The 25,251-nt window shown below is 41.4% G+C and overlaps 1 protein-coding gene and 2 long non-coding RNA genes across 3 annotated transcripts; all 3 read left to right on the forward strand.

Annotated features, from left to right (window-relative positions):
• The first annotated feature begins 64 nt into the window (after positions 1-64).
• Positions 65-5,138, forward strand: vps72a (vacuolar protein sorting 72 homolog a). The gene is made up of 6 exons (XM_031564493.2): positions 65-587; positions 745-897; positions 1,120-1,237; positions 2,007-2,183; positions 3,450-3,594; positions 4,046-5,138. Exons 1-6 carry the CDS (start codon positions 471-473, stop codon positions 4,494-4,496), a joined length of 1,161 nt encoding a protein of 386 aa, XP_031420353.1. The 5' UTR covers positions 65-470; the 3' UTR covers positions 4,497-5,138.
• Positions 5,139-5,720: 582 nt separating this feature from the next.
• LOC122132805 lies at positions 5,721-6,837 on the forward strand. The gene is made up of 2 exons (XR_006152321.1): positions 5,721-6,134; positions 6,627-6,837. It is a non-coding gene; the product is annotated as an uncharacterized LOC122132805 (long non-coding RNA).
• Positions 6,838-22,065: 15,228 nt separating this feature from the next.
• LOC122132806 lies at positions 22,066-22,860 on the forward strand. The gene is made up of 2 exons (XR_006152322.1): positions 22,066-22,157; positions 22,650-22,860. It is a non-coding gene; the product is annotated as an uncharacterized LOC122132806 (long non-coding RNA).
• The last annotated feature ends 2,391 nt before the right edge of the window (positions 22,861-25,251 follow it).

Here is a 25,251-nt window from a genome sequence, read left to right on the forward strand (position 1 = left end):
GTATCATTTGTATTTTACATATATTTATTTGACCCTTATTATGACAGATGTAGCTAACCCGGAAGTGCAATTGCTACACGGTATTGACTCTGGATACGTTGGTTTAGTGCATTGTGTTTCTTGGGCAGGAGATCAACTATCAACTTAATTGCCCTCTGTCTGATACAGAATAGTTTATGATTTCAATAAGAGTCGTGTATACTCTTCATGGTTGTTTAGATGATTTAAGGACGCGCGAGCCGTATTAGCTAACATTCAAATTATCTAATTAATGCAGTTAGCTACTTTGCTAACGTTAGTTCATTTGGGTTCATTTCAGCTGGGTATGTTGGGTCCTGAACTGAAAAGGTGCTTCTAACTGACTTACAAAAGGAACAATATCAACTAAATATCAATAACAAGCGATATTTGGTGTCTGTTTACTCCAGTGCATTTCACATTTTATACTAGCCCTACACTAAACTGCAAAAATGACTTTGGCAAACAGCCGAGAGCAGCGAAAAACAGCGGGCAATCGCATGTCAACGTTACTGACTGCAGAGGAAGAAGATGATTTCTACAAGACAACATACGGAGGTTTTAACGAAGTACGAATTTTGCATTGTAGTGGGCATGGCACTAATTTGAGAATTGCAACAACAATACATTACTTTGTACGTTGCACACCATCCCAGCTTTAGACACAATATATGTATGGTAAGTTAATGTAAATTGTGTTTTGACCCGCTTTGTTTAAAAATGAAGGAATCGGGCGATGACGAGTATAAAGGAGATCATTCGGACACTGAAGATGAAGTGGACAGTGATTTTGATATCGATGAAGGGGATGAGCCGGACAGCGACCAAGAGGATGACGCGCCGAAAAGAAAGAGTCGGGTCGTCACAAAAGCTTATAAGGTGAGGACATCAACAGGAAATATTTACAGAACTCGTAAATGGTTGGGTGTGTTTCACCTAGAGGTAACAGAAAGTTTTGATTTGGAAGTTAGGTCATTCATTGTACATGACAACACAATACACAGAGTCTGTGAAAACAGATGCCTAGCAACAACAGTGATACCTTGTGTGTCTGTGTTATTAGTATTTACACAATGGGTTTGCATCTTGTTTTCTTTTCAGGAGCCAGTTAAAGTGGCTAAACCCAAGCCAAAGAAGCCCTCAGTTGAACAGAAGAAAATAGAGCGAGTGAAGACCCCTCAGAAACGCACAGCTCAGGTCTTCCAGGACTTTGCTGAAAGTAAGTAGGTCGGTCAGGCCTGATAACCTGTATGCTATTCAGGCTGGAAAAAACACTCTCCTTATAGATACGTGGTGCTGGTTCTTTGAATCCACAAGAGAACTACATGGTTAACACTGACCCATATTTCTGTACTGACTTTTCCAAGCTAAAGTAGTGCCGCAATGCATGTACAGAGGGAGGGAATCCAGGAGAACTCTGAAGGGTGGGAGTTGTATTAGCTTGGCGGTTCCGTTTCCAGCAGATAGTACGGACTGAGCCTTTAATATCATGACCATAACTGCCACCTTTACTGATATCATATGTAACTATGGCTGTGGTCGGATAGTCTGTCCTATTGTCTTTTGTCTCGTGAGGTCAAGAAAAGAAAGAAAAGAGGTGAAGTAGAATTCATAAGGACTTAACAAAAGACAACCGCAGTGTTAAGAGAGTTCGATGTTACTGACGTGGGTCACATTGATTGGTTGTTGATTGGGTTGTTGTTGCTGCTGCAAGGAATTGTGGGGCAGTATATCTCCTTTCCTTTTGTAAAGGAGGCTCCAGTGTACCCTAGGCTAAAGGAGATACGAAAGGAAGCATTGGTAGCACCATCCCTAATCATTGCGAGTATTCAACCAGCTCTTATCATGGCTGTCATTTAGATACTTCTGGATTATTTCACTCAGTTAGGACACTATTCAATCAGGGCCTATGACTTAAATCTGATGTGAAACCAACATCAACACCACCAGCTGACCCTCTCTGACATCTTTCTCATCTACCTCCACAGTGCGTAAATCGGTGCGTCAATCAACCAGTGAGCACACACGCAAAACCAACATGCGACTGCAGTTACGACAAGAGGCCCCTAGAAGGCGACGTGGGGCCCACCAGGATCGACCACTCACCCAGGAGGAGCTTTTGGCGGAGGCCAAGATCACAGCTGAGGTCAATGTCAGATCACTTGGTAAGAAGAAGAAAAGGATGGGTGGTGTGGAGAGTACAGAACATTTTGTGTAATCTTTATATTTATTTATTCATTTATTTGCACACCCCAAGTGCATGGTGGGCATTAACAGATAAGTCTGAAAGGTAACTGAAATGATATGATCAACAAAATTAGTCGACTCGGTGTACGCTCCCCTCCCGGCTCAGCCTAGTGTGCAAGCTCTGACAAGTGGAATTAGATCGCAGCCTACGTAAACATTAGGCTTACATAACATAGGCCTACATTAACTTTATTAAGGATTAGGATCAAATGTATAATATATCAGTACTTACTTGTATATACGTGAAAAATATTTAATCAAGAGCTACCGATATGGGAGGTCCAAGTCACACTTCCCATCCCATGTCTGCTGTATTTGTTCTGCACACACGCCTATAGGTAGCAATGATGAATATCAGCATTCTGCAAGGTCCGTTGCATCAATGTAGAAGTCAGTTGAAAGAGGAAAGGGTCTTTGGAGCGGCACACACACACACTACCCACACCCCGGTGCACACAAAGTGTCTGGCTTTTTGGACGTCTAAAAGTACCAATGATAAATGGCATCTTTCCTTTTTTTCTAATCAGTGAATGTAAACAATCCTTTTTTCCTAATCTGTATCAAAGTTTAAAGTTAAAGTTTAAAGCTAATTACACCAATATTAGTGACACAAATATGTTGATATTGGAAACAGCTACCAAAGTTGAATTTCATAATTTCAATGGAACTGCACTAATTTTAGATTGACATGTCAGCAGTCGCCTCTAATTGCATCGCTAATCGTACTTTATTTGGTTTTGAATTAAACTCTCCTTCCACAGAGCGACATGTCTCCTTTTCAAAGGCATGTCTGCAAATGTACACCTGTGCTGGTCAGCCCTGTATCATTGCAGTGCAGTTGATGACCCTCTGAGCAGAGGCCAGGGTTAGGTGAAATGCTCTTAAATCATTTTTAGGTTTCGTTTTTTTTTTTTTTCCTCTCTCTCATTACAGCAAAGTGACATACTCAAGCTACTCCACAGATCAAGAAAGAACCTTTTTTATGTCTAATAGCTAGTGGTACAATGTAAATGACTATTTTTATTGTTTTTGTTGATTAAGTCGATGTAACTGTTGCATCCCTATTAAATACAAATTGAAAAAAAGCTATCCAAGTGAAGACTTGCACAGTGAAGAGTGCAAAGGTGTACAGATTATGATGTGATCTCTTCAGAATTTGCTCAGTGTGTTTCCTTGTTTCTCAGAGAACTATGAGCGTCTGGAGGCAGATAAAAAGAAGCAAGTTCACAAGAAGCGACGCTTTGATGGGCCAACTATCCGCTACCATTCAGTCCTCATGCCCCTTCTGTCTGACTCACTCCTCAAGGAAGAGAATGTGGACGTAGAGGGGTATGTATTTGTCTCACAAACACTTGGGGTGGGGGGTGGATCCCCTACATCCAATGTCTATGCTCTGAGGTTAACCTGCTCATTGACGGACTTGTTCGCTTGAGAGAAGGTCACTGAATATACAAGACATTCCAGTGCCCAAGCTCATGCACTGCTCTTGGACACTTAGACTCAAAGCTCACACACACACACACACACACACACACACACACACACACACACACACTGGTCAACACTCCTGTCATATTCTCATCCATTTATCGCTGTCTGTGTAAATTGTCATAGCATTCTGGCTGGTCAGCACCATTAAAGTAGTAAAAAGTTTACCCTATTCATTTGTATGGTTTCAAAGCGCTAGGAACTATTGCTTTGGTTTACAGGCTGTTTTGAGACTGTGACATGAATTGGGGAAACGGCAGTTTAACCCAGTTCTTCTGTCCTTCTCCCACAGGTTAGATCAGGATGCTCCTCAAGCTTCCTCCTCCTCAGCTCCTTGTTCCTCCTCCTCGGCCTCCCAGGGTTCCTCAGGGGCAGCAGCAGGACTGTGCTCACGCACCTACATCACCTTCAGTGATGAAGATTCCATGTCTATGATGTTTCCTGCAGCAACAAGGGGCTCTGGCCCCCAGCTCCCAGTGCAGGAGGTGTGTCCTGTGACGCACAAGCCAGCACTGTACCGCGATCCTGTCACGGACATCCCCTACGCTAACGCCCGAGCCTTCCGCATCATCAGAGAGGCCTACCGCAAGTACGTCGCTGCCCATGGCTTCCCCTCCACAGATGTGGTAGGGGGTGGTGCCACCAGCAGTGGTGCAGTAGACGGATCTGCCGCTTCAACTGTCGCCACCTCTAAGGGCATGTGCCAGAAGACGCTGGTTAAACAAACAGTGGTCACCACATAACATGGACGAGAGATTATGGTTTATATGGCTTGTTGGCAGTACCAGGAGTGGTTGGTCAGTTCACTGCTCAGATTTCCACCCAAGCATCACTCCTTTTATGACATTGTAGGAGAAGAGTTCTGCTAGGTCTTGGTGATGATGGAGGGACTTCAGTGAGATCTGAAATAGTTTGGGTATTGAAAGTGAACATGAATCAAACCGAAACAGAAAACACCGCAGTGATGAGAGAAACGTTTTGTTACATATCAAGGTCTATGTGTGTAACGGTGTGTGCTGATAACCTGTGGATGTATGACAACTTCAACTGCCCCTGCTGATTTTTTATTTTATTTTTTATGTTTAATTATTCTTTTTTTTTCCCTGCATTGAATCAAAGATGATTTAATCTTGATTTTCTACTTGTGTCCCTTTAAATCCCACATAAAGGTTTGCAGTGAAAGATAGTCACTCTGCAGGTCTTGACACTAGTCCTAAAAAATAGTATGTTTTTTTTTTTTCAGCAGTTTTGTGACCAAATTTTGTGGTATCAAATAAATATTTTCTTTTGCTTTGTTATTATGTATGTTTGTTCACTGTACAAACCAAAAGGGTGTTAAAGTTAAAGGGTCTACGCTCCACGCAAAATAAAATAAATAAATAAAATAAGGAAAGAGTGCTTAGTGAGTAACTCAAATTGAGATCAATAGTCTCACTGCCTGTGGGTAAAAACTCCTCCTGAGTCTCTCAATCCTTGAATTTAGACTGCGGAGGCGTGTACCCGACGGCAACAGGGTGAAGAGGCTGGCATTGGGGTGTGAGTCATCCCTCATGATATTTCTTGCCCTCGACTCTACCCTCTCATGCATGGTGAGTAGGGACGCTCTGATAGTCCGCTCAGCTGAGCGCACCACCCTCTGTAGGTTGGCCTGGTCTTGGGGTGTACAGCTTCCGTACCAGACAGAGATGCATCCTATGAGGACTCTACACAGCTGAGGAGTAGAAGGTCCTTAGGATGAGAAGGGAGACTTTGAACTTCCTAAGCCTCAGGAGGAAGTACAACCGCTGCCTAGATCATTTTGTCAGGTGTTGTGTGTGAAGGGTCCAGGTTAGGTCCTCAGTGAGGTGCACCCCCAGGTTCTTAAAATGCTGATGGAGGGGGGGGGGGGGGGGGGGGGTTACCCGCCACAAGTGATTTTCAAAAATATATAAGGTAAAGCACGTTAAATGAATTATCCTACGAAGACCCCTTTAAGTAGGTGATAATTTAACAACTACATTAATCAAATGTAAGGAAATGAAAACTGCACGCTACTCTGTTACAGGGATTCAGTAATATCTCAAATCAGATTAATATTTGAAAGTTCTAGTGTCAAATAAGGAAAATAAGACATTCAAGAGTATTAACTGAAAAAACACTGGCAGCCCAAAAGTATGGGCCTTTTGTGTCACAACTTTATCTAATGATGTCAGGGACAGCAGGTAAATGGAACACTGATGTCACAGTGATAGGCTCTAGAATGTTAAAGTAGAACACATAGAGACATGTTGTCAGTTGTATGAGCAAGGAGTTGAGAGTACACACATAAACTTTTAAGCAGCAGTTTTTGAGACATTGAGACTTTTCATATATCTTGTAAGAACTATTGAGTCCCCTTTCAGGTAAGTTATTTTGTATTTTGTTTAAAAAACAAATGGTAAGTTATGATAAGTTTCTTTTTAAATTAATTGTATTATGTAAATTGTGTCTGCAATGGAAAGACAAACATAATGGTGATATATTTGTTGAAAAGAAGGCTAACTTTTGTCACTATAACTGCAAACATATTCGCACAAAGTACCCGAAATAGGCTGTGCGCCTGTTTCATGGGCAGATCAATTCGATTAGAGTGTAAACGTTATTTAAGGTCCAAACATCAATCAATTTGTCATGTCTGCTCGCAAATTCTTTTCTGCTAGATTTGGATATCTAATTTTAAAAAATCTCAACAAACCACAATTAGTTGTGTTCACGCCAATAAATATAATACAATAATCTTAAAGTAAATGTATGTAAATTACAGTAAACCTCTGAAGTGAAATATTGATTGATTAGGCCTTATGTGTGGAAAACGAGCCAATCTGCATTGACTAAGCAAACTATTATGTTCTCAGGATTTCCACAATGGACCGACTTAGTGAGGATCTGAGAGCAGCCCTGAGTAAAACCATAGCATATGAGCTGGAACTGGTTCTTGCTGAAATGGCTGAGGAGGCACAGTACAAGGAGCAAGCCATGAGGGTGACTCTGGAAAAGCTTCTACAGGACATCACAGAGCTTGAGGACTCCGGGGAGACAGAGAAACAGGAGTGGCAAAGAGAGAGAGAGGAGATGGTAGCAACTGTTGAGGCTGCCAGACACAAAGAGCAAGAGCTGAATCAGGATGCCTTGTCACTGATGAAACACGAAGTGAAAAGGATGACAGTGGAGCGAGAAAAGGAGAGAGAGAAATCTCTCGCTCTGGAAAAAGAACACAGGAGGGTGCTCTTTCTCCTGGAGCAGAAGGAGGAAGAGGATTACGATAAAATGATGGTCAAGGAGACAGAGTGGATTCTGAAAGACTCTGAGAACTGGGCCAGATTGACCGCAGAGAGAGAGCACTGCACCTTATCAATGGCGCTGACTACTGCTGCCATCAAGCAAAGGTTGCTAAAGGACCTGAAGAGACAGGCTCAGAAATGGATGGTGAGAAATGTCACTTTCACCTACACATCCCACCTAGTCTAGTAGTTGATCCTCTAAAGATATCTACCTATATCTTACACAACATGGAGGACAACTGAGAAAGTGCTGTGTCTGTTTTCCTCAGGTGTCAGACGGGTCTCCTCAAGAGACCAGCGGCACGGAGAGAACGCCCATGGTTTTCAAAACATGGATGTTGAGAGATGAATGGAGGAAACTCCAAAACAACACGCCGTGCCTTAATGATGGCCTCCAGGTACCTGAACACAGTTGCTATGAAAAAGCTGTAATTAAAGCATGACTTATATCTAATATTAAGGCTACTACCACTGAAGTTGTCTATGGTTCTTATAATCTAGATCATTATTAACCCAAAAGATTTTACTTTTTTTTTTTCTCAGAGCTTCTGCAGGCAGAAGGAAATTGAACAGATCATTGTTCAGAACCAGACCCTTCAGGGAGAGATTGACGTAAAGTTTGAGAAGAAGATGAAGCGTCTCATGGCCGAAACCATTAAAAAGAAGGAGAAGATCAGGAATGCTGAGCTGAAAAAGAAAAGGAAGTTGGAGGAAAAGATAAGGAAAGAGCTGGAGAAAATACACAAGGCCGAGCTGAAGGAAAAGAAAAGGAAGGAAGCTAAGGCGAAAAAGGAGGCAGAAAAACTGGAGAGGAAGAAAGCAAAAGAGGAGGGGGCAGAGACCAGACAGCCAAGATTTTCATTCTTGAGGAAATCATCCAGAGCAAAGGAAAATGCTAAAGAACTCAATAACATTAATAATAAATCATAATATTTTTCAGTACTGTCTTACAGCTTAATCTATGATAAGCCATTTATGTTCCTTGTGCACTAATTCCATCCAAGCATGGACAGGAATTGCAGTCTCTGTAGCAATGATGAATATCAGCATTCTGCAAGGTCCGTTGCATCAATGTAGAAGTCAGTTGAAAGAGGAAAGGGTCTTTGGAGGGGCACACACACACACACACACGCACACACACACACACACACACAGTACCCACACCCCGGTGCACACAAAGTGTCTGGCTTTTTGCACGTCTAGAAGTACCAATGATAAATGGCATCTTTCCTTTTTTTCTAATCAGTGAATGTAAACAATCCTTTTTTTCCAACCTGCATCAAAGTTTAAAGTTAAAGTTTGAAGCTAATTACACCAATATTAGTGACACAAATATGTTGATATGGAAACAGCTACCAAAGTTGAATTTCATAATTTCAATGGAACTGCACTAATTTTAGATTGACATGTCAGCAGTTGCCTCTAATTGCATCGCTAATCGTACTTTATTTGGTTTTGAACTAAACTCTCCTTCCACAGAGCGACATGTCTCCTTTTCAAAGGCATGTCTGCAAATGTACACCTGTGCTGGTCAGCCCTGTATCATTGCAGTGCAGTTGATGACCCTCTGAGCAGAGGCCAGGGTTAGGTGAAATGCTCTTAAATCATTTTTAGGTTTCGTTTTTTTTTTCCTCTCTCTCATTACAGCAAAGTGACATACTCAAGCTACTCCACAGATCAAGAAAGAACCTTTTTTATGTCTAATAGCTAGTGGTACAATGTTAATGACTATTTTTATTGTTTTTGTTGATTAAGTCGATGTAACTGTTGCATCCCTATTAAATACAAATTGAAAAAAAGCTATCCAAGTGAAGACTTGCACAGTGAAGAGTGCAAAGGTGTAGAGATTATGATGTGATCTCTTCAGAATGTGCTCAGTGTGTTTCCTTGTTTCTCAGAGAACTATGAGCGTCTAGAGGCAGATAAAAAGAAGCAAGTTCACAAGAAGCGACGTGTTGATGTGCCAACTATCCGCTACCATTCAGTCCTCATGCCCCTTCTGTCTGACTCACTCCTCAAGGAAGAGAATGTGGACGTAGAGGGGTATGTATTTGTCTCACAAACACTTGGGGTGGAGGGTGGATCCCCTACATCCAATGTCTATGCTCTGAGGTTAACCTGCTCATTGGCGGACTTGTTCGCTTGAGAGAAGGTCACTGAATATACAAGACATTCCAGTGACCAAGCTCATGCATTGCTCTTGGACACTTAGACTCAAAGCTCACACACACACACACACACACACACTGGTCAACACTCCTGTCATATTCTCATCCATTTATCGCTGTCTGTGTAAATTGTCATAGCATTCTGGCTGGTCAGCACCATTAAAGTAGTAAAAAGTTTGCCCTATTCATTTGTATGGTTTCAAAGCGCTAGGAACTATTGCTTTGGTTTACAGGCTGTTTTGGGACTGTGACATGAATTGGGGAAACTGCAGTTTAACCCAGTTCTTCTGTCCTTCTCCCACAGGTTAGATCAGGATGCTCCTCAAGCTTCCTCCTCCTCAGCTCCTTGTTCCTCCTCCTCGGCCTCCCAGGGTTCCTCAGGGGCAGCAGCAGGACTGTGCTCACGCACCTACATCACCTTCAGTGATGAAGATTCCATGTCTATGATGTTTCCTGCAGCAACAAGGGGCTCTGGCCCCCAGCTCCCAGTGCAGGAGGTTTGTCCTGTGACGCACAAGCCAGCGCTGTACCGCGATCCTGTCACGGACATCCCCCACGCTAACGCCAGAGCCTTCCGCATCATCAGAGAGGCCTACCGCAAGTACGTCGCTGCACATGGCTTCCCCTCCACAGATGTGGTAGGGGGTGGTGCCACCAGCAGTGGTGCAGTAGACGGATCTGCCGCTTCAACTGTCGCCACCTCTAAGGGCATGTGCCAGAAGACGCTGGTTAAACAAACAGTGGTCACCCCATAACATGGACGAGAGATTATGGTTTATATGGCTTGTTGGCAGTACCAGGAGTGGTTGGTCAGTTCACTGCTCAGATTTCCACCCAAGGAGGGGCGCTCGTGGACACGGAACATGTAAGACGTGTGCTTCAGTGCTCCGAGGCTAAGTGACTATATGTAATTCATTTCGGCATAATATTCCATTTTATACTTATTTTATCGTATCAGCAACAGTTTATTGAATGCTCGGTTGAGAAATGGCTTCTGGACGGAATAAACCGGACTCGGGGAAAGGCAAAAAACTATTTTCATCTGCTGGAGATGCTAATACTATGGATGCTAGCTCGCTACAGGAGATGGTTAACAGTCTCAGGGATGACATATGCGGTAAAATCGACTCGCTCTCCACTGACTTGAGGTCTGAAATTGCAACAGTTCGAGCTGAGCTGAAAAGTGTTATAGCACCATTGCAACATAAAGTTGAAAAACATGATGGCACCATCAGAGATTTGGAGCATGCTGCATCCAACCAGAGTGACCACTTGAGTGAGTTAAACAACATCGTACAGACTCTAAGAACTCAGGTGGATCAGCTGAATGCTAAGTGCGAGGATCTAGAGGGGCGTTCAAGAAGGAACAATATTCGTCTGATTGGGATACTTGAAGACGTGGAGGGCCCTAATCCGACCGAATTTGTCTCTGGGCTTTTGCAGGATATCCTGAGTCTTGATAAAAAACCTATCCTTGATAGAGCCCACCGTAGTTTGCGCGAGAAGCCCGGCAAAGACAAACCACCCAGACCGTTCATCATTCGCCTACACTACTACCAGGATCGCGACCGGATTCTACGCAGGGCTGGAGAGGCTTTCCCCCTAAGCTACCAAGAGAAAAGAGTTTCGATCTTCCCCGACTACACAACTGCTGTGGCCAAGAAACGGGCACTGTTTGGGGATGCAAAGCGTCTCCTTCGTCATATCAAAGGAGTGAAGTTCAGGTTGTTGTTCCCTGCCCTGCTGAAAATTACGTTGCCTGATGGAGCACTACACAAATTCGAAGACCCTTCTGCAGCAGTGGATTTCATCAAGAACATTATACCTGCTTAACTCCAGGATACAGATCACGGTGAGCTAACGGTGACCAATAAGCTAAAAAGACTTGACTAGCTTGACTGCTAAGCTTGAACGTCCTTGCTATTTTCCCTTCTCTTTTTCATCTCCAAATAGCTTAGCAACAGTCTAATTTGCTTCGTTTTCTGGTCATTATTTGACTGTCTCTGGTTTCTGAAATAACTTAATCTACATTTTGAGCTGATGTTATATTATTTGTATTTGCCACTCTTATATTGTTCATTTAAGTCACTAGTCTCTGGTAGCACGTCGGCGGCTCTCTTGAATGAGCAACGGTGCTATTAGGCCGTAAGGTGAACACTGTTTTCGTTTCAACCCGCTCCACAGTCGCGCATCTACACAATCTTTAGCTCATAAAAAAGAACGAGTCGTGCTTAGCTACCAAAAAAAAGTTCGTTGCTGACTTTCCAGTCAATTTTTGGTGCGTCTATGTTTTATGCCGAACTAGTTTCTTCAGAGCGCACAAGGATCTTGGTCGCGAGTGCTGGCACTTTTCGACACGTGATCGTTCTACACCAATGAGGTAGCTGCTTTTTGTCAACAGAATGGCAAGATGGCGGCTCCCGTGGTTAGATTCAACGTTACCGATCAAGAGGAAAACACCCGAACATCCTCAAAAGTGGGCTAAATGGATTCTAAATAGTGCTGTATACATAGCCGCGTCCAAGAAGAACAATGAGGCAAATATACGATAATGTTATGCTTATGTTAAGTCATTTAGATCAAGTTTGACATAACTGGGAATACACCTTACTGACGATCTAACATGGACTGTGAACACCCAGCACACACTGAAGAAATCAAGGCAAAGACTGTACTTCCTACGTCAGCTGAGGAAGTTCAGAGCATCAGCACCCATCAGCTGTGTGTCCTGACAGCATCATCACTTGGTATGGGAACTGTACAGCCTGTGACAGCAGTACCGCATCATCAGAGCACCTCTCCCTACAGACCTACAAGAGAAGACTACGTACCAGGGCCCAAAGTATTGTAAAAGACTCCTAACTAGGGTTGGGTACCGAGAACCGGTACCAATATGGAACCGGTTCCAATACAACCGGTACCTACCCGGACCGAAATGCAACGCAGATTTCGGTGCTTCATTTCGGTGCCTGAGCCAATTGAAAACGGTTGCTAGGCAGATTCCGCGGGGCACATGTAAAACTGCCCCAGCTCCCAATGTAAACTTTGTCCTGTGTCGCTCACGCTCATTGGTGTTTTCATAGCAACAGTCTTATGACAGTGAAGAGCATGCAGCATTTCACAGAGCAAGCACAAACAGAACTAGCCATCAAACCTTTTAACAGAGAAAATACCGAAAGGTAAACGGTCAAAAGTGTGGCTGTATTTCGCACCAAAATATTCAAACATCGCGACGTGCAGCAAATGCAACAAAACAATTGCGTGAAAAGAGTGGAGAGAAGGCAAATAATTCAACGGCAGATCAGCAACCGAATACTGAAAAATAAACGGAGATGACAGCTATACTTAACCTACGGTAGTCTCTTAAAGGGGCAGTACACATTTTCTCGTACTCAGTGTGTTCAAGTAACAAGATTAACTATAAACAAGATAGAAAAGATAGGTATAAACAAATCAGAAAATGGTGAAATTTCATGAAATAAATGCAAACAAAATAATACATTTTTGACTCCAAAGGCAAATATGCTCATATTTTTGCAAAAGAAGTTTGAAGCTGTTTTTTGTATTTATTTATATTTATTTAAGTATACTATAAACTGTTGTTTACAGTTAATATAATGTTCATAGTTTGAAGTTAAAAAGTTTGAAGCCAAGTGTTTTGTATGTATTTATATTTATAATATACTTTAAACAGTTAATATATTGTTCAATTTGAAGAAAAAAAATTGAATTGAACAAAAGAATTGCTGAAGTATTGAAGCTGTAGTGTGTGTACAGAGTGTGTGTGTGTGTGTTTTGTATTTATTTGTATTTATTTAAGTATAGTCTAAACTTTTGTTAACAGTTCATATATTATTTAAGTTTTAAGTTAAAAGGTGTTTTGTATTTATTTATATATATAATCTACTTTAAACAGTTCATATATTTGGCAATAAAGCCTTTCTTAAATGTCGTCAATCGTAATTTTTTTTTAATTTTTTATAAAAGTATCGGTTCCGGCACCGTTTAGGCACCGGTATCGTTTTAAAAGTATCGGTTATGTACCGGTATCGGATAAAAACCAAACGATACCCATCCCTACTCCTAACATCCTGACCATGGACTTTTCTAAACACTGAGGTCAGGCAAACATCTCTGCTGCTACAAGACCAGAACAGAGAGACTGAGAAGGAGCTTCTTTCCTCAAGCATTCCGTATCCTGAACACACACAATGACTATATAAACAGCAATTACACTTTTTTTCACACTTGCACATGGACTGTACACACACTGCACTTTATACTCCCTCTTGCTATTTATGAAAAATATTTCTTGATCTTTCTTTCTTCACACTCGCACAGAAAAAGCTTGACACCAAACGAAATTTCACTACATGCTTTACGTAAGTATTTCTATGTATGTGACAAAAAAACCTCCTTCCTTGTATCAATAAAAGGCAGTAATTGTACTTATACCATTTGTTCGTTCGTTCATTCATTCATTCACAAATGAAAACAACACTGATGAACCATAAAAACAATCTTTATGAAAAATATGAAATATGATATATAAAACTGTACAAAACTAAATAAGAAATAACAGATTAAGGACACTCAGTCCTCACTGTCAGTGTCAGGACGGTTATCTTCCAGTTCCTCAGTTTCTTTTGTGTTGACACAATTACAGCAACGACATAAGTCTGTGCAACACAATCCTGCAGAAAAACAGGAACATCTGCCTGTCTCACAGGCACCTTTGCAGCCGCAGTCAGGGGCCGGGTTTCTGGTCATCCAGGTGATGTGCAAGGTCCCATCCTCTATTTGCCAACCATATCCAGCAGGTGATGGAGCACTTATATTTTGTTTGAGACAGGACCTCATTATTGCGGCCTAGTAGTTTCCCCTTTTGCAATGCTGATGGAGGGCATCAGCAGTAGGGGGAATGCATAATTCTGGCAAGGCTGATGATGCTATACAGAAAGCCTTGTACCTAGCTTAATTTACATTATCGGCAGCTGGCTGATCATATAAGTGGCATACATACTGGCAAAGAAGTGCAAATGTTGACTGCTCCAAGTTAAAGTTAGTACCTAAACTTGTAAAAGCCTTTAGGTACTCATCTTTCTCACATGCAACAGAAAATGTCTTTCTTTTTCCTTTGCCTCCACTTGTGGAGTCACACCCAGAGAATGTGTGAATTCCGATCAAGGCTGAAAACACACTGGTTCCGAGAGCTGATGACACCTTGGTAATGTCAATGATACGTGTCCTGTTGCCAGTCCCTGTGAAAACATATAAACTGCATGGCAAATCTGTCTGCACACTTACAGCAATGATTGCCACATCAGTGTCAGAGCTCTTGATAATGACAGCTTTATGCTCCCGTGCAGCATGTTGTGCATGTAAAAACACCCTTGTGTCACATTCTTCATGATCACACTGCAGGTCTTCAACAACACAAACAGACTGTACACCCTCCTTAACAGTCACACAGTGACATTGATTTGTATGTGCAAGCAGAGGTTTTTGCCCACTATTGTAAGGTCTGCATTTTTCCATACAACATACAGGAATTCGGTATTTGTTCCTTCTGAGAGAAACTTTTTCCATTGGGTTGGGGTCCTCTGATCCGGGCCAAAGATTTGCATGCGTTGTGACCCTGCATCAGCTCTATACATGACCGTTCTAGGTTTTTGATACTGATGGGGGAAATCACGAGTCAGCCTCTTCTTCAACATATCCTGTCTGCAACACAACAAAACAGTGACAATTAAGAGTCACAGGAGTATCATGAAAAGCAGAGAGTGGTGGAGGTGGTACAAGACATTACAGGCTAGAACCTATCTGCCATACAGCACATTTAACACCAAAGATGCCCAAGAAAGGCACACAACGTCACAAACCTCACCACACACACACACACACACACACACCTTCTCTTTGTTGCCAAGTGGTACATGTCTGTGCAAACAGCAAGACTTAAAAACAGTTTCTCAGGCCTGTCACACACATGTTGTGTAAAGCTAGACTTGCACATGACAAATAATAAGACTTGAGAGAAAAATGCATTGCAGTTACCTGTAGTTTGAAGCTTCAAGACCTTCATTTGCTTTCACCAGTTCAATGAAGGCCTTCCTCTGCTGGCCCATTCTCTGCACCTCTTGGTTGACAAGCAGCCTTTGGCGAATGATCCTCTCACAGAATAACTTATAGCTTACATCAAACGTGGGCTCATTCCTAGAACACATATAAATGAGAAGGAAAGACATGAATAAGGGTTGTGATTGTGTGCACATACAACAGAATGCAGATTGAATGTTTACTTATATAATGTTAAGTTAGTAGCTCCTTGAAATGCAATTTAATAAATAACTTACTGTTCTTTCTCTGGTTTTTCAGGCCTCGTCAAAAACCTGGTGTACTGATTATAACAGCCTTTGTGGTACTGCACCTCCAGAGCCGAGCCACGTTTGTAGGCTTGTCCTGTATGTATTCCATCGTGTAGTGGTGAAATAATGTACCTCTTCGTGCTTGACTGAAGTAATATGCATAAAACAATGTTTGTTTTTTTGATTTATTAAGACATTCCGGTGTATTTTCTTCGTCTTCCGTACTGCTCGATGAAGGCATGGTGGACGCCATCTTGCAACTCTGTTGACAAAAAGCAGCTACCTTATTGGTGTAGCATGATCACGTGTCGAAAAGTGCCAGCACTCGCGACCAAGATCCTTGTGCGCTCTGAAGAAACTAGTTTGGCATAAAACATAGACGCACCAAAAATTGACTGGAAAATCAGCGACGAACTTTTTTTTGGTAGCTAAGCACGACTCTTTCTTTTTTATGAACTAAATATTGTGTAGATGCACGCCTGTGGAGCGGGATTCGATTTCTAAAGGACTTTTCGTGGTTCACCTTGCGGCCTATATTTCAGATTGTTCGTCAATGTTAAAATGGGATATGAGCGCGTCCTGTTCAGCGGACGCTTTAGCAAGGGATACATGTGTTTTGTCTTGTAATTTTCTTTTGTGTTTTGTTTTTTCTATTTTTATTTTGTATGTATTTGTCGATTATTATGCCTGCCTAAATAGATTTTCATTCGTGGTTGCCATTTACAGTAGCCTACTTAACGTGACTCAGTTTTTCAAGTCCTGTTTGTCAAACGGTGATTCATGCCACAGTCTCATAGGAATAAGTTGAATTTTGTCAGCTGGAATTGTAGGGGACTAAATGCACCAGTTAAACGTAGCAAAGTCCTGAGTCATCTTCGTAAATTAGAGGCACACATAATTTATTTACAGGAGACACATCTAAAAGTGGTTGACCACACTAGGTTAAGAAAGAACTGGATAGGTCAAATATATCACTCAACATTTCAGGCCAAGGCCAGGGGTACAGCTATTCTCATACATAAATCAGTCCCCTTCATTTGTTCCAATGTCCTAGCAGATCCAAATGGGAGATATATTGTTGTTACTGGGAAAATTCATAGTATCCCCCTCATTCTGGCGAATATTTATGCACCTAATTGGGACGACTATAATTTTTTTAGAACTTTTTTCTCCAAGCTTACAGATACCGGAACACATTCTCTCATACTTGGAGGAGACTTTAATTGCTGGATTAACCCAACCCTTGATCGATCATTAACCAGAGCACACTCTCCATCTAAATCAGCAAAAACAATTCAATCCTTCATGGAGGAATTGAACATGTCTGATCCATGGCGTTTTCTATATCCAAACAGTAAACAATACTCTTTTTTCTCTAATGTCCATAAAACATTCACACGTATTGATTATTTTTTAATTAATAACAATTTATTACCTTCTGTTCAGTCTGTAACATATAATCCCATAGTAATATCCGACCATGCGCCGATCTCTCTGACAATAGGTTTTGATGGACCTAATTCAACGCGCCCTCCTTGGCGCTTCAACACTCGCCTGCTATCTAGTGATGTCTTTGTCCAATCCATCTCCAATCAGATCAACACCTTTATAGAGATTAATAAAACTCCTGATATATCTGCATCAACCCTATGGGACACATTGAAAGCATATCTCAGAGGGAGCATTATTTCATACACTGCATTTGAAAGGAGGACAAGGGAGGCAGAATTGTCTGGGTTAATGCAGAAAATTGGTCAACTTGACACAATATATGCAGCCAACCCCTCCCCTGATTTATATAAAGAACGCCTTGCCCTTCAAGCTAACTTTAATATTTGTTCTACGCATAAAGAGGAAGAACTGTTACTTAGATCTAGATACAAGTATTATGAACAGGGAGATAAGGCAGGCCGTCTGCTTGCACACCAACTCAAACAGGAATCCTCCTCTCACCAGATTCTTCAAATTAGGACCCCTCTAGGCATGACAACAGATCCAAAACAAATCAATGACCACTTTAAGGACTACTACAGCTCGTTATATGCGTCTGAGCACCCTCCCGATTCTACCGCTTTTGATCTTTTTTTTGATTCATTGGACATCCCAAAGGTGGATGAGGAGGCTGCTAGCAGACTGGATCAGCCTCTGTCTGTAGAAGAACTTGGGACTGCTATGGCCTCAATGCAGTGTGCACGGTGCCCTGGACCAGATGGCTACCCGATTGAGTTCTACAGAACATTTTTTCCACTATTGGCCCCCCTACTGGTCGATATGTATAATGAATCATATACAAAGCATACCCTTCCATCAACTCTCACTCAAGCCACCATATCTTTGATTCTTAAAAAGAACAAAGATCCTTTGGACTGTACCTCTTATCGGCCTATTAGCTTGTTGAATGTGGATTTAAAGTTACTTTCTAAATTATTAGCACTTCGCTTAGACTCTATACTGCCGACCATCATATCCCCAGATCAGACAGGATTTATTAAAAATAGCTATTCATTCTACAACCTAAGACGTCTTTATAATATAATCTATAACCAACCCTCATCTAATACCCCTGAAGCCTTGATCTCCCTTGATGCGGAGAAAGCATTTGATCGGGTGGAATGGGCATACCTCTTCTATACAATGCAGAAATTTGGCCTTGGACACAAATTTATCACATGGGCTCAACTATTATACTCTGCTCCAAAGGCCTCAGTCAGGACTAATAACAACTTTTCTGAATATTTCTGCTTACACCGCTCCACTCGACAAGGATGCCCATTGAGCCCTCTTCTATTTGCTATAGCAATTGAACCACTGGCTGTTTTCCTTAGATCCAATCAGGAAATTACAGGCGTATTTAGATCAGGCATAGAACATAAGGTGTCGCTTTACGCGGATGATCTTTTACTCTATGTATCAAACCTGTCCACATCTATACCTGCAGCACTTAAATCTCTTGCAACATTTGGCTCTATATCAGGCTACAAATTAAACTTGAGCAAAAGTGAGTTGTTCCCACTAAATGCTGCAGCTAGAGCATACCCTACCCATTCTTTCCCATTTAAGATAGCAAACCACAGATTTACCTACCTAGGAGTACAGATCACAGAAAAGTTCCATGATTTATACAAATTCAATTTTGCTACTCTGCTGTCCCGTGTACAGAAAGACTTTGAACGGTGGTCTTTACTGCCCCTATCACTGCCAGCTAGAATTAATTCTGTTAAAATGAACACCCTTCCTAAGTTCTCCTACCTTTTTCAGAGTATCCCCATTTTCCTGCCACAAACATTTTTTCGCAAGATTGAGAGTCTGGTCATAGAGTTCATCTGGAATAGGAAGCCACCTAGAATTCGCAAATCATTTCTCCAAAGGCCCAAAAAACTTGGGGGCATGGCATTACCAAATTTTCAATATTATTATTGGGCAGCCAATATTAGAGCTTTACATTACTGGCTGCATTCAGACACACTCAGTCCCCCCCCTACTTGGTTGCAGATGGAAGCCTTGTCGTGTAAACCCACATCTTTGAAGGCCTTAATGTACTCTCCCCTCGGATTCCCTCTGTCCCCATATACTAAAAATGTATGCGTTAAAACATCATTGAGAATATGGAACCAGTTTAGAAAACATTTCAACCTAAAAGCGCTTTCCACCCTTTCTCCTCTTACTACAAACCCTGTCTTTCCACCCTCCTTGATTGACGGAGCCTGGTCGGTATGGTCTATGTTGGGTATCAGGACAATTAATGACTTGTATATAGATGGCTTTTTTGCATCATTCCAACAACTGTCTGAGAAATACTCACTGCCCAAACCGCAGTTCTTTAGATACCTACAGATACGTAGCCTTGCTAGATCCTTGTATCCCAATTTTCCTAACGCACCACCTGCCAGCCTTACTGACTCCCTCTTTATGCCCCTCCCAAATATTAAAGGAATGATATCTTATATTTATAATAGTATGTATACCTTACGACCAGTAAGTCTCAACTTAATCAAAACTCAATGGGAGGAGGACCTGGGGGATGAGATCTCAGACGAACTATGGGAATCAATCTTACACCGCGTGCACTCCTCATCAATATGCGCTAAACATGGCCTGATTCAGTGCAAGATTGTCCACCGTATTCATTGGACAAGGGTCAAATTAAGCCAGATTTTCCCAGATGTTGACCCCACATGTGAGCGGTGTCACTCATCACCTGCATCCTTGGCACATACACTCTGGTCTTGTCCAAGTCTACATGAATACTGGTCCAAGGTCTTTGATATCCTATCGGATGTCTTGGAACTGACAATTTCTCCCTCTCCTTTTACTGCTTTGTTTGGTGTTCTCCCTTCTACAGTACCCCTCTCTGCATATAAGGCTGACTTCGTTGCATTTATCACACTTGTGGCAAGACGTATAATTTTGCTGAGGTGGAAGTCTTCAAATGCCCCTTCAATCAGTTCCCTGATTAAAGATATTCTTTCTTTTATGAAGATAGAAAAAAATAAGAAACACCATCAAGGGCTCTACCCGCAGGTTCTATAAAACATGGGGATGTCTTTCTAATTACATAGACAATTTGAACCTTCCCTCTGTGGCAGACTAGAGCTGGGTACACACTGTTTAATTAAATAGACTACAGGCAAACCACTGTAGTTACATTTCTCTGTAGAATGCAGGCTTTGTGTGTTTTGTTTTGTTTTTGTTTTGATTATTTTTATCACTATTTTGATTGTTGTTTCTTTTCTTTATATAGTGTATATGTCATGCACACTATATGTATGGGTGGGTGGGTGGGGTGTTCTGTGCACTGTTGTTTTCATATAGCAATGCGTGGTATAACTTCTTATAATAATTATAATAATCTTATAATAATTTGTATAATTATTCATTATAATAATCTTATAATAATTCGTTTCTCGAATTATTTTTTCCAGTTGTGCCCTAGACATATACCACATATCAGTATCTTGTGTGTTTGTATTTGTACTTGGAAAAACAATAAACAAACTAAAGAAAAAAAAAAAAGAAAAGATTTCCACCCAAGCATCACTACTTTTGTGACATTGTAGGAGAAGAGTTCTGCGAGGTCTTGGTGATGATGGAGGGACTTCAGTGAGATCTGAAATAGTTTGGGTATTGAAAGCAAACATGAATCAAAACGAAACAGAAAACACCGCAGTGATGAGAGAAACGTTTTGTTACATATCAAGGTCTATGTGTGTAACGGTGTGTGCTGATAACCTGTGGATGTATGACAACTTCAACTGCCCCTGCTGATTTTTTATTTTATTTTTTATGTTTAATTATTCTTCTTTTTTTCCTGCATTGAATCAAAGATGATTTAATCTTGATTTTCTACTTGTGTCCCTTTAAATCCCACATAAAGGTTTGCAGTGAAAGATAGTCACTCTGCAGGTCTTGACACTAGTCCTAAAAAATAGTATGTTGTTTTTTTTCAGCAGTTTTGTAACCGAATTTTGTGGTATCAAATAAATATTTTCTTTTGCTTTGTTATTATGTATGTTTGTTCACTGTACAAACCAAAAGGGTGTTAAAGTTAAAGGGTCTACGCTCCACGCAAAATAAAATAAATAAATAAAATAAGGAAAGAGTGCTTAGTGAGTAACTCAAATTGAGATCAATAGTCTCACTGCCTGTGGGTAAAAACTCCTCCTGAGTCTCTCAATCCTTGAATTTAGACTGCGGAGGCGTGTACCCAACGGCAACAGGGTGAAGAGGCTGGCATTGGGGTGTGAGTCATCCCTCATGATATTTCTTGCCCTCGACTCCACCCTCTTGTGGTAAATATCATGCATGGTGGGCAGGGACGCTCTGATAGTCCGCTCAGCTGAGCGCACCACCCTAGGTTGGCCTGGTCTAGGGGTGTACAGCTTCCGTACCAGACGGAGATGCATCCTATGAGGACGCTCTCCACAGCTGAGGAGTAGAAGGTCCTGAGGATGGGAAGGGAGACCCTGAACTTCCTAAGCCTCCGGAGGAAGTACAACTGCTGCCTAGATGATTTTGTCAGGTGTTGTGTGTGTGAAGGGTCCAGGTTAGGTCCTCAGTGAGGTGCACCCCCAGGTTCTTAAAATGCTGATGGGGGGGGGGGGTTACCCGCCACAAGTGATTTTCAAAAATATATAAGGTAAAGCACGTTAAATGAATTATCCTACGAAGACCCCTTTAAGTAGGTGATAATTTAACAACTACATTAATCAAATGTAAGGAAATGAAAACCGCACGCTACTCTGTTACAGGGATTCAGTAATATCTCAAATCAGATGAAAGTTCTAGTGTCAAATAAGGAAAATAAAACACTGAAGAGTATTAACTGAAAAAACACTGGCAGCCCAAAAGTATGGGCCTTTTGTGTCACAACTTTATCTAATGATGTCAGGGACAGCAGGTAAATGGAACACTGATGTCACAGTGATAGGCTCTAGAATGTTAAAGTAGAACACATGGTGTCAGTTGTATGAGCAAGGAGTTGAGAGTACACACATAAACTTTTAAGCAGCAGTTTTTGAGACATTGAGACTTTTCATATATCTTGTAAGAACTATTGAGTCCCCTTTCAGGTAAGTTATTTTGTATTTTGTTTAAAAAACAAATGGTAAGTTATGGTAAGTTTCTTTTTAAATTAATTGTATTATGTAAATTGTGTCTGCAATGGAAAGACAAACATAATGGTGATATATTTGTTGAAAAGAAGGCTAATTTTTGTCACTATAACTGCAAACATATTCGCACAAAGTACCCGAAATAGGCTGTGCGCCTGTTTCATGGGCAGATCAATTCGATTAGAGTGTAAACGTTATTTAAGGTCCAAACATCAATCAATTTGTCATGTCTGCTCGCAAATTCTTTTCTGCTAGATTTGGATATCTAATTTAAAAAAATCTCAACAAACCACAATTAGTTGTGTTCACGCCAATAAATATAATACAATAATCTTAAAGTAAATGTATGTAAATTACAGTAAACCTCTGAAGTGAAATATTGATTGATTAGGCCTTATGTGTGGAAAACAAGCCAATCTGCATTGACTAAGCAAACTATTATGTTCTCAGGATTTCCACAATGGACCGACTTAGTGAGGATCTGAGAGCAGCCCTGAGTAAAACCATAGCATATGAGCTGGAACTGGTTCTTGCTGAAATGGCCGAGGAGGCACAGTACAAGGAGCAAGCCATGAGGGTGACTCTGGAGAAGCTTCTACAGGACATCACAGAGCTTGAGGACTCCGGGGAGACAGAGAAACAGGAGTGGCAAAGAGAGAGAGATGAGATGGTAGCAACTGTTGAGGCTGCCAGACACAAAGAGCAAGAGCTGAATCAGGATGCCTTGTCACTGATGAAACACGAAGTGAAAAGGATGACAGTGGAGCGAGAAAAGGAGAGAGAGAAATCTCTAGCTCTGGAAAAAGAACACAGGAGGGTGCTCTTTCTCCTGGAGCAGAAGGAGGAAGAGGATTACGATAAAATGATGGTCAAGGAGACAGAGTGGATTCTGAAAGACTCTGAGAACTGGGCCAGATTGACCGCAGAGAGAGAGCACTGCACCTTATCAATGGCGCTGACTACTGCTGCCATCAAGCAAAGGTTGCTAAAGGACCTGAAGAGACAGGCTCAGAAATGGATGGTGAGAAATGTCACTTTCACCTACACATCCCACCTAGTCTAGTAGTTGATCCTCTAAAGATATATACCTATATCTTACACAACATGGAGGACAACTGAGAAAGTGCTGTGTCTGTTTTCCTCAGGTGTCAGACGGGTCTACTCAAGAGACCAGCGGCACGGAGAGAACGCCCATGGTTTTCAAAACATGGATGTTGAGAGATGAATGGAGGAAACTCCAAAACAACACGCCGTGCCTTAATGATGGCCTCCAGGTACCTGAACACAGTTTCTATGAAAAAGCTGTAATTAAAACATGACTTATATCTAATATTAAGGCTACTACCACTGAAGTTGTCTATGGTTCTTGTACTCTAGATCATTATTAACCCAAAAGATTTTACTTTTTTTTTTTCTCAGAGCTTCTGCAGGCAGAAGGAAATTGAACAGATCATTGTTCAGAACCAGACCCTTCAAGGAGAGATTGACGTAAAGTTTGAGAAGAAGATGAAGTGTCTCATGGCCGAAACCATTAAAAAGAAGGAGAAGATCAGGAATGCTGAGCTGAAAAAGAAAAGGAAGTTGGAGGAAAAGATAAGGAAAGAGCTGGAGAAAATACACAAGGCCGAGCTGAAGGAAAAGAAAAGGAAGGAAGCTAAGGCGAAAAAGGAGGCAGAAAAACTGGAGAGGAAGAAAGCAAAAGAGGAGGGGGCAGAGACCAGACAGCCAAGATTTTCTTTCTGGAGGAAATCATCCAGAGCAAAGGAAAATGCTAAAGAACTCAATGACATTAATAATAAATCATAATATTTTTCAGTACTGTCTTACAGCTTAATCTATGATAAGCCATTTATGTTCCTTGTGCACTAATTCCATCTAGACATGGACAGGAATTACAGTCTCTGACTGTATAATAAGAATCTCATATTATTTATGTTGTAACACATAAAATCAGCGTTACAAATCTCAGGGTGTGTTTGTCACAGGATTCAGTTAACTCTGAGTAAACTTTCCCTCCAAACCACTTCACTTCACTTGGCAAGAGGCCACAGATTTTCTTTCAGCCAGGGGCCACACTGATTCTCTTTGGCCAAATTCAGAGATTCCTTCGACTGAAAGGCCATAAACTGATTTGCTTTCCTTCGTGTTCACATCTCATGGTAATGTCTGATTTTGAATAATCCCAGTCTCTGTCAGTGCAGAACAGCTGCCACGGTGTCACACCCCTCTCCTTTCAAAAAGAGGCGCGAATTGTTTTACGTGATGACATCATCTTCTCATGTACACACACGTAGGCATTTAGCATTGCGCGCCATGCGGGACATGACTGTTATGACTGAGTACCTTGGCCGCCACCAGTAGCCAACGCTTTTTAGACATATGATTGCTGTCGGTAGGAAAACTGTATGATCAGGGAAAGTGTATTAAAACCGGATGTCGTCACTTTAAGCCGGTCTCTGGTTGGATAAAGCTTTTCAGCAGAAATGGACAAGGACCTTTGATTTATTCTGTAGGAACCATGCCGATGCCTGACTTTTAATATTGTGTGACGTTGTTGAAGTTCAAGTTCAACATTAATAGCGATTGAATTACCCTTGTGTCGTGTAATCGCTAGCGGTAAATAAACGTTAATAACTTGAATGACTGATTAAGGATATATGTTACACATCACAAACACATGTAATCGATGGGTTTTGGGGGAAATGAGGTAATTGGTTAGCTTAAATTGCAGTATCTTAGGCGAGCTTATTGACCTGGCTAGCTATAGCGGAATTAACAGTGCTAGCTTTGTGTTTGGTCATATAGCTTCGTAAAAGTTCGGTTAACAAGTCACTTGTGTGTTTAGTTGTATGACTTCGTAAAAGTCCGGTTAACAAGTCAATTGAGCATTAAGCCACCTGACTATAATGGGTCTATTCATATTAGCATGCTAACGTTAGACTTATTAGCAGCGAGGCTAGCTAGCTACTATGTGTTCCAATGGATTGTTGGTCTAAGCGTTAGCTTCAGTTAAGACCTACGTGTACCACATGAACAACTAAACGAGTCAATG

Source organism: Clupea harengus, chromosome 3, assembly GCF_900700415.2.
Source record: "Clupea harengus chromosome 3, Ch_v2.0.2, whole genome shotgun sequence".
NCBI classification, from domain to species: domain Eukaryota; kingdom Metazoa; phylum Chordata; class Actinopteri; order Clupeiformes; family Clupeidae; genus Clupea; species Clupea harengus.

Excerpts from the sequence above, each read along its gene's own strand:
- vps72a (XM_031564493.2), top strand. The coding sequence starts at position 471 with ATGACTTTGGCAAACAGCCGAGAGCAGCGAAAAACAGCGGGCAATCGC. Across the intron at positions 898-1,119 it reads TCGTCACAAAAGCTTATAAG|GAGCCAGTTAAAGTGGCTAA; the intron begins GTGAGGACATCA and ends TTTTCTTTTCAG. Across the intron at positions 1,238-2,006 it reads CTTCCAGGACTTTGCTGAAA|TGCGTAAATCGGTGCGTCAA; the intron begins GTAAGTAGGTCG and ends CTACCTCCACAG.